The sequence below is a fragment of the Hydra vulgaris genome, chromosome 05 (genome assembly GCF_038396675.1).
Source record: "Hydra vulgaris chromosome 05, alternate assembly HydraT2T_AEP".
Classification (NCBI taxonomy): Eukaryota; Metazoa; Cnidaria; class Hydrozoa; order Anthoathecata; family Hydridae; genus Hydra; species Hydra vulgaris.
The window spans coordinates 25,447,501-25,463,285 of NC_088924.1; the positions used below are offsets into that span (position 1 = coordinate 25,447,501).

Sequence of the window (15,785 nt, forward strand, 5' to 3'; positions counted from 1 at the left end):
AAAAGCCGATCTTTAATCTGATCTCCCTTCTGTAACAGCTTAAGGCATGCAGCAGGTTGTGGATTTTAACTCCAACAAAACACAGTTTATGCAAACAGTTATTGCAATACTGTTGACATTCCTATATTGACCAAATAACAACCCTCTCACTCTCAGACAAAGTGTAAAAGCACACTGTAAATGTAGACCTGCTTTATCTACCAAGCTTAAGCCACTCTCCTATAGTTGTCAGGTTGCATCTCTTTCTTTTTTCTACAAATACTATCATGGTCGCTGCTCTAACGAGTTATCATCTCTAGTTCAATCAACCAAAACTTATTCTTATTTAACTTGTCATTCAGCAAAGTTGCATTTTTTTATCTCCATGCTATAAAAATTATTTATTCATATAGTTTATTTCTTCACACATTAACAAAAACTTAAAACTCTCACTCATTTTCATGTTTTCCTGACCATACAACCTACAACTTTTTAAGTCTTCAGTTAACAGTTTCCTTTCGCTTTAACCCTATCCTTTGTTTGCTAGTAACTCATAATTTAATAATGGTTGCTCGGAAGTGAATTAGTTAAAAAAAAACACATATATACCAGTACTTAATAAATAGTAAATGCATTGCATAAGTTTGTAAAAAGTTCCCATTTTTATCCAGGACTGGAACCCTGGTCACTCTCTAGGTCAGAGTGGTCATTTTCCAGCAGGCAGAAAAACTCAGTCAAGAATATTAAACAACTTAAAGAGAGTTGAAGAGAGTTCTTACGCTTTTGTAAGACTAAGACAGGAATGTTGTCAAGAGAAGAGTTTAATTGAGTAAAGACTTTAGCAACAGAAGCTGGAGTGATTTGGATGTCTAACAATAGGTCACAAAAAAAACCAAGAAAAAGAATCTCAGTCAGCAAGGAGATCCTGAACACAAGCTAGGGTCAGAGACAAGACAAAAAGGAGTAATTAAAGTTGTCAGAAAAACAAACCATAAAGTTAACTATCAGCCAAATTCAAACTAGCCTCACAAGTAAGCCTGATAAGAGAGGTAAGATTTAACTGATGAAAAGTTACATTGAAGAACACAAACATTTGTAAAAAATAGAAAGAAACAGTTAGGTGTTAGTGATCGCTTTTATGTTTAATATTTTTGAGTACTTTGGCAATATTTAAGGTTAAGGAGAACTTGACGCAATCATAAATAAAGCACCTCAAACAATTAACCAAAAGTCATTTTTTAGGGCTGCTTAGGTGGCCTCAAAAATGCAGACCAAAAGCACTTAAAGGGACACCATCCACGCACATTATAGCACTGCTAATACTCTGATACTTTACAGCTGTTGCTGGAATCAGTCTCTCTGAGAGCTACTATAGAGTTCAAGAAACCTTACTACAAGACAACCTTACTACTAGCCTGACTCAACACCATTAAACTCAGTTTTAGGGCTAAACCCTAATTAGAAAATAACAGGAAGAGGTGTATAGTCACTATAAAGGAGGCACAAGCAAAAACCCATGAATGAGGTTGTACTGGACTTTATGATACCCGTAGTAAAGTGATCATGATGATCCTGAAACTGACTTAAAGTAGTTAAAAGAAGTTTATTCTAAATAGGAACATTGAACAGGAAATTTGGATATGCATTAAGAAAAACATTATATCTAAAGGAGTACTGGAAATTAAGGTGAAAGTATGTTATAAGTTGTAGTCACTAGTTGGTAACTAACGTGTTGCTAACACTTCACTGGAGACTAACACTACACTAGCGTTTCAAACAAAACAAAACATACATTTCGTAACTTCTGGGAAAGCAAATACTACGCCAGAGTTCACACAGAACACAAACATACATATAGTAACTTATGGGTGATTATATACATCTATTTTCAATTGATGTACCATAGATTAATAATATACAAAATAGATTAATAATATACAAAATAGATTAATAATATACAAAATAGATTAATAATATACAAAATAGATTATTAATATACAAAATAGATTAATAATATACAAAATAGATCAGTAATATACAAAATAGATTAATAATATACAAAATAGATTAATAATATACAAAATAGATTAATAATATACAAAATATCAAAATATAGACTCTTGAAATTAACAAAATATGTGTGGTGCTTAAAATATATAATTTTGCAAAAATGTTTACAGTTACCAACCTCCCTAATTTTCTAAACAATTTTATTTAATTGCATCATGTGGAACCACACAGATCTATTAGGGTTAAACTTTACTTGGACATGTGACCAATAATATTTAAAAAAAATTTAAAATACACATATAATATTGTTACAAATAAAAAAATGCAACAAACTTTCTTTCTTGATCTGCATATTCTTGATCTGTGTAGCCTGTCAATAAACATGTTTTCAGTGTGATATCCTTAAAAAAACAAACATTTTCAAACATTTTAATGTTAAGTATTGATTTTTCAACATAAAAAGTTTCATAATATATAAAGTTTTATAATATTTATTAAGTTTTGGACTTGGATTAAAGAAAGTTAATTAATTTTTATGCTTAATTTTTTATATAACTGTTAACAATAGATAATATACTATTTTATTATCTAACTTTTCAAATCAATATTTATTATTTGCTTGAAAAATATTTTGACTACTAGTACAGCAATATTCATTAACCTAAAATAAAAAATTATTTTACATCAACTAAATTTTGATAATTTTTGTCATCATTATTTTTGTCGTAGTTATCATGAAAAAAAAAGGAAATATTTTTAATGAGAAAAATATAATATGGAATCAAGTTTAAAAAAGTCTTAAAATGTCTTGAAAATTGAACAAAAAAAAGATAAAAAAGAAGAAGATTTATAAGTATAGCAAAATTATTCAAAAAAAAATTTTCTTTCATTCTTCTTCTTATTTACAGAGCGAAAAGAATCACTTGTTTTTTCACCTGTTCAACTTACAGAAAAATCTAAATTTACAAAAAGAATCTAAATTTAATCTAATTTTTAATCTCAAAAAGAATCTAAATTTAAAAAGGAGAGCTGCATTAACTACATCAGGTTCTTTTATATTGACACAGGTGCAGCTGGTTAAGATAGTTAAGACTGTATTAGGTTAACCTTATCCTTATAAGTCTATGTGTAGACAAATGTATGTAATGTTTTTTTTTATAACTAGTCTGCAGCACCTAAAAAGCATTTTTGAGTTCGCCATGAAGTTTGCGATTTAAACTTCTACTTGAACTTGAAATTTGATCTTTAAATCATTAAAAACAATAATTCCAAGGATTCATTCAACTGTTGATCCATCAAGAGTATGATTGTGACTGAATGCATTGACTGATTGTTAATATGTCCAAAATGCATAACTCTGCATTTATTAATGTTATGCATATTGTATGTATGTCAGCCAGTTTTTTTGTTATTTAATTCACCTCCCCAAGGCCAGGAGGGTCACTAAAGTTGGGAAGGCTACTTTTTCTTAACTTTTTTTTAGTATATTCTTAATTATAACTAAAAAAGTTGGTATGGATACCACTGCCTATGGTATAAACAAAATGAATTTCAAAACATCTCTATGTTCAAGGGTGGTTTGATTCACACATCCTATTGTTTGAGAATAGCTAAGCAGCAATTTGTCCTCAACTTGAGGAAAAACAAAGTTTTTCCTCAAGTTGAGGACAAATTAAGTTGAGGACAAATTAGTTCCCCATAATTTGCAGTACACAGAAATATATCAAGACATTCTTTCATGTACAAAACTTTATCAACTCACTTAAGAAATAAAATAATTTTAACAAAAGTGTCAACCAAATTATAAAACATTTTTTGGGGTATTTAAAAGATTTCTATGAGGTAGAAGCAATGAGGTATATCGCAGCTGTATATCATCCAAGTCATATTTTAAATATCCGGAAAATTGTTTGGGTAAAATATACGGAAAAAATTCGGAATATATTTTCCTTATTTCCTCTTATTTTTGCTGAGTTGTTTCTTTTATAAAACTTTATATAATTTTTGTATGAGTGATGAGTGAAAAAGCTTAAAAAACAAATATATTACAAAAATATATACCTAAACTTGTATGTATGGAAAACATTTTAGATATCCTGAAAAACTAAAAGTTTGAAGAAAAAAATCTGGACCTCCGAAAATATCGAAAATAAGATAGACCCTGATCTCAGCTCCAAAAAAAAAAAAGGAAACAAACATACTTTTTCAAAAAAAACAAAAAATTCTTCAATAAAAACATGTTAATTAAAAATTATTCAAAATCTAGTACATTTTCTTTTACGTTGCTTAGAAAAGTTGGCAAGGTTTTTTCTTTTCTTGAAGTGCCTGCAGCACCTAATCAATACATCAAAGTAAAAGAAAGCTTTTAAGAAATCAAGTAAAAGTCTTAAACTTTTGTCTTATAAACTCTATGGCTTACTACTTTAAAGTGTTTTTAATATTATTAAGAAAATATTTAAGTTTACCATTTTATTTTATTCATAGGAATAAAACCAATTAGCTTTTAAATAAATTTTTATATACAACTTTTATTTCCCTTTAAAATTTTTTCAGTTGCTTTTAAGCTATATCACTCTGAAAAGTAAAAAAAAAGTAGTAAAAAGATTTATAAAAAATATACAAATGTGACTAAAACTGCCCCAAAGAATATCAAATATGCAAACATAAGTAATTATTAAAAATTTAAGTAAAACAGGAACTTTTTGAATAAGCATAGTCAAGTCACAGCCATGCTAAACCAGATTTTAGTTTGATAAAATGACTTAAGGTTGTGCCATAACTTTTTAGAATTGTTAGAACAATTCCATTCAGGGAAAGTTTGTGTAATCATAAAACTAATTTTTAAAAAACATTTGGGTTTATACAGGGAGCTAAATAGGTCCCAGACTTTGGTGCCCTTTTGACTGATATCAAGACCCACCACAGGTGTGCAAGCAATTGTTGTACATTTTGTCAGAAAATATGACTAGTAGTTATATGCCCCCTCAGATGGGTCTTAAAAACAGTTTGAGGGGCGCCAATATTAAACACTTTTTTGTTCTTAAAATTAAAAGGAAAAAATAGCATTATTTTCAAATAATATTTATAAAACATTAAATAAATGTTTTTTGATGGCTATCAGACACTTTAAAACATTCCCATGCTTCCTTTAGAAATGAGTAGTGAGCAGCTTCCCCTGCTTGTTCACTATAGAAACCCAATCCAATGTCCTTATCTTTACAAAAAGGACCTACACGTTGAAATGTGATATGTAACTACACAGTAACTTTCATTTCACTTCTACCAAGGTTGAATAATGATTCTTAAATAACATATTCTCTTTCAAATATTGCCCTTAGATTTACACTGAAACAAGAGTGAATAAGGTTACCCAGAAGCCTTAATGCTTCAGCCATTGGTTTTGATAGGACTGGAAACAAGTTATAGTACTTATCCCAATTTTTAAATATTTTTCGACAACCATTACCATTATATGACCCATTTCTTATTAATTTTAAAATATTTAAATAATTTTTGATCTTTTTTAATGGTACTGGATCAGCTAATTTGTTTATGGTTTTAAAGATATGGTTAGTTGCCCCTTCCATCAAATGAAGTTCTGGAGTAGAAAGATGATTAACTAACTAACAACTAGGTCATTATCATCACTAATTAAAAGAACTTCATTAATACAGTTAAAATAATCTTTTGCTCTAATTTTCTTTGATCTGCTTGATTTACTGCTAAATCTTAGTGCAAAAAATGGTCTAGAATAGCCCCTGTAGTGACTCAAGTGTTCGTAGCTCAGTGTAATCATTTTTAAAAACCTCTGCTTTATTCCATTACAAATATAACACAGGTGAGTTGCCATGGAACTTGGAGACATACCGCAGAGAGTTTGATGCCTGCCATGTGAATAAAGTTTACTTTATACAAACATAGTTTGTTAAGCAGAATTTAACATTATGATTTGTCTCTGGTACATTTGATACAAGTGCTATAAAAAATGATGCTTGATTTAATAAAGTGGCACATTATTAAATCAAATTACCTTAAGGTAAATTGATTTAATAATATGCCACTTAAGTTTTTAATAAAAAATTTAACAAGTGTAATTTATTATAAATTATTTAGGTTTGTTTAAATATTGTATCAAATCCAAGTGAAACAATTAAAAACAGAAGGAGAAATTAAATCATCGAACTTCTAGGAAGGATGTGTGAAAACATCATTTATTATAGCACTTGTATCAAATGTACCAAAGACAAATCACAATGTTAAAATTCTGCTTAACAAACTATGTTAAATCCATTTTACAATTTTTCTGTTTTGTGCTTTGAATCTTTTGCTAGCTTTAAAATTTTTGTGTTACTTAATTCTAAAGTTGATTGTATGTCAACAATACTGTTTATACACAATTGTTGTGTATAACTAGTATCATCGATGTTTCACTTAAGTGTAACATAAACTTTTTTACCACTCGTAGCAAGTATTGATTTACCTTTTTTGTCTATTTTAGCTTTTATTACAGCATAAGCTTATTAAGCTATTTGCTCAATTGTCTTGACATCATTTGCAAGCTTTTGCATTACATTACATTTAAGTATATCTAAAGAACATTTGTAGGTAATTCCTTTGCTAATAATTGAATAGCAAGTTTGACAAGTTAGACTATTAACTCGAGGCTGTTCATTACATTTACGTCCCATTTTGAAATTTTTTAGGTCTTCCTTAAGAAGACCTTATAATAGATATTTTGCATTTACATACAAAAACACTTCTAGCTCAAACTGGTATTTTCATTTTATTCTACTTTACATGTAAAGAAGGTACTTTTTCTCTTCCTATGCTGCTTTTGCAAGATTTGCAAATAGCTTTAGGGTAGAATGAATTTTTAATGTTGTATTTAAAATTCAATAAACTTTTAATCCACAGTAAATTAATATTGTTAGGTTTATTTGTTTTTTTGGCACAGCATAAACTCACTTTTTCCCTGTTTTCCTCATGAGAACAGGTCTGTTTAAATAAACTCATTCTATCTAGAAAAACAAAATAATTTAAGAACACAAAGAAAACCTACTTTATATTTTACTTAAAATATACAGAATTATATACCATATAATAATTCTTTAAAAAATGTTTCAAACCTTCTCTACAAATATAGCGTAATATATTACAAATATAAACGTTGACTATTATAGTATATAGGTTCCTTAATAAATGCCATTTAACATTTCTTACAAGCATTGTTAATTATACTTCAGTTTTAAAAATTAAAACAAATAAAATAAAAATATGCTCAATTAAGAAGTTTAACTACACATGTGGTAATGATGAGTTGCGGTCTGTTTTGTATAAAAGTACTGTTAAGTATTAAACTATTGTTCAGTACAAAACTTATGCTTAGTATTAAAATACTTGTATGTCTTTTTTGTATTTTTCAATGTAAAAATACTTGACTTGATTGAGTAAGTTATTTTTGATATTTTGCTTTTGTTGTTTCAGAATTATTAAACAAAATATATTATTCATTATTTATAAACTTATTTATAAAGTTTAACAATAATTATATGCACAGGAGTCAAAATAGGTGAACTTTGGTGCCCCTCGGATTGTCTTTGGGTCCTCTAGAGGGGGCAACTAATAACTAGTTATATTATTTAATATAAGATATAAAACAGGTTGGATCTCAGAAACGAACAGAGGGGTGCCAAAGTCTGGGACCCATTTTGACCTCTATTTATATCCAAATTTCTTTTAAAGAGTAGTCTTATAATTTTTCACACTAGCTTTCCCTGAATGGTATGGTTCTAACAAATCCAAAAAGGTATGACGCAACCCTATGTCATTTCATCAAACTAAAATCTGATTCAGCATGGCTGTGAAGTATTGGCTAAAAACAATTTGTTAAATATATAACTGTTATTTTAAATATTTAAACTTAGTTATTTTAAAAATTTAACAAATAATTATTTTAAATTTTAATAACATCTTAGAGAAAGCTTACTAATGACCAAAACACGGTAACTAAAATCACAAAATGAGATATCAAAGCCAAGAAACGAACAGGAATAAAACTTCCAGCAGCATTCATTTTATTACATTCTGTGATACCTAAAATAAATTTTAACTATTAATTTTTGTAACATTTGGCATTTTTAGATAGTTAACAAATAATTATAATAATAACAATAATAATAATTAATATTATAATTATTATAAATAAATACACCATATTCATTTATAACATAATGTTCATTTTACTATGTAAATATACTGTGTAAATTACTAGACATGTTTTGAATGACATAGCTCATCATTTGTAAAATATAAAATTACAAAATTTAAATTCTTATATATGAAACTTTTTGAAAATCTATTCATCATAAAATGTTTAAGTCGTCTATAGGCGAAATATTTAGCAAACAAACCAGAGTCATTTAAAACCAATTTACATCAGTTTTTTCCTGTTGTTCTTGCAAAAGTTTCATAACTAGTGTGGCTTATCCTAAAATTGCTTGCTAAAATCATTACAAACATTTTTTATTATTTTTGACGTTAATTTTTAGTGAAATCCATTATTCTTAAGCAATTGGAGAAAACTTTGAACTCATGTTGTTTTTTAAATGTTGAAGAATGTGTGGTTTTTAAAATTTTAAATTTTTTGATTTGATTAAAAATATTCAGACAAATTACACTGATAAACAAATAAAATTTTATTGTGCATATCTTGTTAACTAGGTGGTTTTTTAAAACAAATTAAATATGCTGATTTCAAATATGCAAACCATTTTTCACCATCACGTCAAGTTGTAAAGATATTTGGGTTCAAATCTTTAGTATCTAAGGTAAAGTCCCTAATATTGTCGAAAAAAAAGTTATTCAAAAGTATGTCAAACTGGGTCTCAAAAGAAGCGTATTTTCATAGAGATTTTAAAAATGGTATTTGTTTGTAATAAAAATAAGTATTTTTTGTATTATTGCTAAGAAACATTTTGTTATAATTTTTTTAAAAGTCTTTAGCATTTTTTCACATAATTTTTTTTGTCAATAAATTTTAAGTAAAAATATTTATCTTTTCTAAAATCTCTATGAAAATACGCTTCTTTTGAGACCCAGGTTGACATACTTTTGAATAACTTTTTTTTCGACAATATTAGGGACTTTACCTTAAATACTAAAGATTTGAACCCAAATATCTTTACAACTTGACGTGATGGTGAAAAATGGTTTGCATATTTGAAATCAGCATATTTAATTTGTTTTAAAAAACCACCTAGTTAACAAGATATGCACAATAAAATTTTATTTGTTTATCAGTGTTATATATATTTTTCTCAAAAATATGTTTGATATAATTTGCAAAGGATATGTTAAATAGCATCTCAAGTATTGATACTCTATTGAACTTTGGAATCCGCATTATAAATACAATATTGAGACATTGAAAAAGTTCAACAGAAAGCTACAAAATTGGTTTCGAATATTCAAACTTATGATTACAATACTAGGCTGCAAAATTTTAAATATCACAACATTAGAAGACATAAGAACCAGAGCAGATGCTTTGAGTTTTCTAAAATAGCTATTGGAATAGATTTAGTAACCCTTAACAACCTTAATCAAGGTCAAAAAGGACCAGCACCCGGTATTCATGAACATAAATTAAGAATTGACAAAAAATTTGTCAGCAACTGTAAATCCTGAAACAATTTCTTTACAAATAGATTAGCATCAAAATAGAACAAACTACCTAACTCAGTTGTATCAGCCAATCAATTTCAACAGAAACTATAATTATGAAGTGAGCGCTGTTTAAAGGAAGACTTCACAGTTATCTTCATAAAAAAAACTAAAGTTTACACTTGATGGTTTATATATCTTTGCATTGTTTGTTCATTTACAGCTTAATAGTAAACTATTCTGATAAATAATAAAATAACTATTCTGATTTAATGTATGTGACAAAACAACATTTCTCAAATTAAGAAATATGTTGTTCCAAGCACATAAAATAATCACTTATTGAAAGTATGAATGTATGTATTTATTAATGTATGTATGTATGTATGTATGTATGTATGTATGTATGTATGTATGTATGTATGTATGTATGTATGTATGTATGAATGTATGTATAGATTTATGCATGAATCCATTCATACCTACATACATACAATCAAAAAAAGAAAAATATAGCTGGCCATTTTCTGGTACAATGTATATGAATTTTATGTTTTATCAAAAAAAAAAAAAAAAAAAGGAAAAAAAAAAAAAAAATTTTGAGTTAAAAATTAAAAGAAAATTAAAAGATTTGTAGTTTTTTGTGCAGAAAATGAAATTCAAAGAGACAATTATAAAACTTTGCAAAGTCATGGGATTTTTGGATTTTCAATTTAGAAAATTTTGTTTCAATATTAGATCTTGAATTAGATATTGAAAACTAAATTTTATGATAAATTTTATGATTTTGGGACAATTTTTACAGGTTCTCTATGACATTTTAGTGCAAATTTGTGTGGAATTTAGGACATTTTAGGACAATCTAAAATTATAAAAAAGTTTCCAAACTTAATTTTTTAAATTTAGGTTTGGGAATTATTAACCCTTTAACTTCAATTATTAATAGTAAATCATTTACCCTTTAATACCCTCGGAAATTATTTACATTTATTTAAATTAGACATTAAACAAAATATAATTTGAATAAAATATGAATTAAAATAAAATATGAACTAAATTTAATAACGTCAACTCTTACATGGAAAATGCCTCCAAACAAAAACTTTTATCTAAAATACTTAGCGTTAAAAGTACCAAAGTTAAATATACTTTTATTATGTGATAGATTTGTAAAGGACTAACAGAAACAAAGTACAAAATGTTAAGAAAATTTTCTTCTTATAAAGTTGATATCATCCTACAGATGGTTTATTCGAGAAAAAAAATTCTTTTAGAGTTATAACAGAGTTCAATGCAAAATAAATTGAGTTTTAATATATTTATATTAAAATATATTTCTAAAGTAACTAAACTGACAGTTTTTTTTTTAAGATTTTTTTATTTTTAATTTATTTTAATTTTCATGCTATATATTTCGGAAAGGGCAAGATACTACGACTCTAAATGAGGTTTTGATTTTTCAAAAAAACGCGACGGCTTCACTCAATATAAAAACGATGACAAGATTTGTCATCACTTTCCTGTTTTTTGCGATATTTACGAAAAACGTGGCTTAGGACAACTAAGATGGTCTGACAATCTGAAATTTGGAACACCTATCAATAAATGTCAGTTCTATATGATTTTTGGTGCCCTTTGCTTATATTTTGAAGAAAAGTTAGTTTGTAATGCATTTCTATTTTTAATTTAATCACTATTAAATCAAAATCGTAATTTTTTTGCAAAGGGCACCAAACTATCGAAATTGCAATCCTTTAATCCTACATATGAAAATTAAAAAATTATTTTCTGTATCTTTAGCTGTCAGGCCATATGTCTTCAAACTTGGCTGGTTTACAACATTTTTTCTATTTTTATGCGTAAATTTTTGTTTACATTTTAAAACAATCACACGACCTTTCATATTTTACGAGTAAAAAAATAGCGATTTGCTTTACTGACATAAATATTGTCTGTTTCAGTTAAAAATTAGGTTCAAATAAATTTCTTTTTAAGTTAAAGTGGTCTTACAATGTGTATATTTAATATTAAATATCTAAAATATACTTTTTCAATTTTTTTTTGATAAAAAGTGACAAAAAATTACTAAAATTTAGCCAAGCATATCATTTAACAATTTTATCTAAAATCGAATAAAATTTTTAATCATACATTTAATGTCATATGGTAAAACATTTTATTGGTGTTTATATTCTTTTTACAGAACAAAATTGTATTTAATGTTTTAAAAGTTTAAAAAGTTTTAGTAACACCTATTGATTTTTAAAAAAAAACAAGAAGCCGTAAACTCGCTTTAAAACAGCCGTGACGAAGACCAGATATATTAGTGGTTTAGGGAGAAACGTAGGAAAGTGCTGCTTCATTGACTAATTTATGGATAACATGCAAGGGATTGCTGCTACATCGACTGAGGGTTTGGGTTGGGGCAGGCATGTATCATTTCCTGAGATCAGATCCCTGTTTTGATCGACGAAAAATTTAACTTGAACTAAGTCCGAAAAAATGTTTCTTAAAAATTTTTTCCTACCTTGTGCAATATATCATATGCGCTTTACTAATATTTTAAAATATTAGTAAAGCGAATAAGATATATTGGAAATATATAATTTAGATTAAGGACAGTTTGAAACTAGTTTTTTGTCCAATCAAATCAAGGATCTTATCTCAGATCTAATATGACCAATGATTTATTAGGAATAACTATTATATAAAAAAAATAAAATTTGTTGAATGATAAAAATTATTCTTAATATAATCATTGCACAAAACTAGGTACGCGGAAATCCGTGTTTTACGGAACCGAATTTTGTGCTAAAACTTAGTGGCAGGATTTTTAAACTTTTTTTTAGATAGTGTCATTTATGTGTGGTTGGTAATTTTTGTATTGATTTTATTTGTATTAAAAACTTGGTTGTTGTTCTCAAATTAAGTAACTGCCCCCTTTATTTGTACTCGTATCTACTACAAAGGCCAGATTAAGGAGAAGACAATGAACCATATCTTTCTTTTTATTAAGAAATGACTTATAATTAGTTGCACTCTTCACATTGGCCAGTTGGCAGTTTATAGGGGCAGTGGTTCTAGTAACAAATTCAACCATTGATAATTAAAAATAAGGCTATTTAAAAATCCCGGCATTTTTGGTGTGGTTTTGACAAGTTTATAATGTTTGTATTTTCAGATAGTTTGGTCTAATGGTCTTATATGCTGTTAATCTAAAATCAAAACAAAATGTTAGAAAAATTTACAAGCATCTCAAAATGGCTGAAAATTGAACTTTTTAGAAGAGTGGACATTTTGCTTTTAGATATATTTGAGTTCTAAACTGCAACAAGCTGCCTATATTTTGTCCATTTATTGCAGACAGTAGTAGCTAATTAGAAAACTTATCTGTAAAGACTTGTGGATGAATAGAATAATGCTACAGTTAGTTTTATTTTGGTATGTTTTAACAATTTTAAAATATTTTCCAAAGTTGAGGAGGTCATAATTTTTTTTCTAATTTAACACAAGTTAATAAAAACGACTTTTTTAAAGAAAGAACTATCCAGAAAAATGTTCTAGAAAAAATGAGGCACTAGTTGAAAGTGAGAAAAAAGTTATACAGCTCTAAAGTAGTCTATTTTGACCATTTGTAAATCAAGGGGGTTCACTGTGTCATGTTTCTAAGACTATAATTTCTGAACTGTTGTACCTGGAAGTCTGAAATTTCAAATTTAACCTGTCTACATAATGCACATAACAGTATGTAAAAATCAGAGATGGTGACCCACAAAGTTTTCTTCAAATTGGTTGAAATGTAATAATTTGACCCAAGACTTATCCATTATAAACCTGAATGATAATTTATAGCATGTTATTGGCAAATGTACCAACATGTAACATACCATTTCTAATGGAGAAAATTATGCAATATTTGAATGTCATTTTTAATGATATTCCCCATTGTTGTATGATTGAACAAATTGCTTGTGAGCTTGGCAGTATAGCAGAACTGCAAGCATCAGAATGGACTATCATAAATTCACGTATTACTCTTGGATTTGATGCAACAACCCAAGAAGGCGTACATATTAATAGCATTCACTGAACATAAAGAATAAATACCAAGTCATTGCTCTGGATCAATTAGCTGGAGGTACAGCTTATGATTATGAAAGTCATATATGTAAAGCAGTTGATCATCTAGCTTTTATTTATTCAGATTTTCACTTAGCTTCTTTTAATGATAGTCGTCGATCGATCATCTCAAATATATCAAATGCAATATCAGACAGAGTTGCAGCTTACCATCTTACCATAAGCAAACTGTGTGACACTTGGGAGTAAATTCTGAATGAGCTAAACTGCCATTAACACGCTCTTGATAAAATTGCTACCTCATGTCTGGCTATGATTGTATGGCACTTAAAATAGTTTTGACTATAAGCAAGTTGAAGTTTAAACATGGCAAAGGTGATCCAAAAGGATTTGTTAGTTTTTAGATGATCAAAAGCTGCTACAAGGTATCATTCCAAGGTATCGAGGAAATCGTCTTCATATTCTTTTTCATACTTGTTTTATTTTTATAAAACATTATAATGAGTTTAAGCATTTTTTTAACAATCGGAATCATGTTTACATTGAATCATTGGAACAGTAAATGCGGAACTCTACAAACAGTTCTTAGAGCAGCATTTTGTAACAAAACACTCTAAAACAAATGTGTGTGCTTGCATTATTTGAAAAAACCACCTCCTCAACAGTCGTGTAAAACTTTGTCATCTAGGGTCCATCCTGGATGACAAAGTTTTATGTGACTGTTGAGGAGGCAAGTTTTGAACATTTTAGTGGAATCTGGGTATTAAAAAATGTTTTGCTAAAAATTGCAGATTCTAAATCAAATCCAGGTTCACTTTTTAAAATGACCTTAAACCAAATATTTTAGATCCAATAAAAAAATTTTGCTTGATTGATGAACACTTTATCAAGATGACTTCTGCTTGTCTTATTGCAGTGGGAGACGTAATAAGTCATCAATATAAGAGATATTTCTTCCGTTCTATTAACCAGACTCTCAAAGAGAAGACAGCAAGTGCAAGGTTTCACGATATAGATAGTAAAGAGTAAATGGGAATGTTTAGCGAGGCTAGAGAAAGATCACCTAATGCAACAGTTTGTTATATTTCATGCAAATTAAGATAAAAAAGAATCAAATGCCAAAATATGGATGAAACTAGTAAATTAAAAAAAAATTCTTTTTTCAAATCCATGCTTTATGCAAGCAGAATTCTATTGGGCCTAGAAATTCCTTTTTTGTTATCTTTTGTAGAAGGAAAAATTACTGTTTTTTTTTTTTTTAAATTTAAAAATTACTGTTTTTACTAAATTTTTCTTTTTTAACTTAATAACTTGAGACTTATTAACTTAATAACTTAAAACAATAGGTTTTTAACTTAATAACTTAAGACTTATTACTTAAGAGCCGTTTTTTCTAAGAATCAGGCAAATTCCTGAAACTGTGGAAGTGACCTCCTCCAAATTGCTTGAATTTTTTATATATTGATCAGAATATAGAGAAAACCTGTTGGGGAAAAAAAAAATTTTCAAAAATGTTTCGTTCACTCGGAATCTGGGCTTAAATTTTTGAGATTTTTTTAAAAATTTTTAGAAATTTAGTTTTTGCCACCTTTGAACCTATTTTTTTGGCAAGGCAAAAAGTTGCACATAGCTTTTGTAGTTAATATCAGACGTAACCCAAAAGCTCTCTCCAAAAAATATAAAAAAGTTGCGTGACACTGTGCGGTTGGCTAATTATCATAGTTCAAAAGTACAAAATCAATCACTTTTGTCAACTTTTAATCGGAGTTAATTCTAGCGGCGAAGTGTTGCACACAATTTTTCTTTTAGGATTTGAAATTATCAAAGGTATTGAGTCTAAAAATGCAAAGAAATTTATGTGATACCTAAGGCCTATTAATATATTAAGGCTTGAAATTGGAAAAAAATGTTTTAGTATACTTACAAAATGAACCATTACGGCAGAGGCGCTTAGTTTTGTAAAAATGTAAACATATCCAACTGTCAATACAAAAATGTCCTAACATAATAAAAAAAAAAATTCGTGTGATTTTGTCACACGCATGATATAACAT

At 27.9% G+C, this 15,785-nt stretch overlaps 1 protein-coding gene across 2 annotated transcripts in view; it reads right to left on the reverse strand.

The window, feature by feature from the left end:
• Positions 1–10,871, reverse strand: part of LOC136071915 (transmembrane protein 107-like) — a 19,913-nt gene extending 9,042 nt beyond the window's left edge. The window contains exons 1-3 of one of the 2 annotated variants that reach the window (XM_065797727.1): positions 10,730–10,871; positions 7,976–8,082; positions 2,323–2,390 (exon numbers count right to left, since the gene is read on the reverse strand). In XM_065797727.1, the coding sequence (XP_065653799.1) occupies positions 2,323–2,390; positions 7,976–8,062 (155 nt within the window). In that variant the 5' untranslated portion in view covers positions 8,063–8,082; positions 10,730–10,871. Of the gene's footprint in view, positions 1–2,322; positions 2,391–7,975; positions 8,083–9,721; positions 9,834–10,729 lie in introns of those variants that run through there. The other variant, XM_065797728.1, reaches the window with a different exon arrangement.
• Between the last annotated feature and the right edge of the window lie 4,914 nt (positions 10,872–15,785).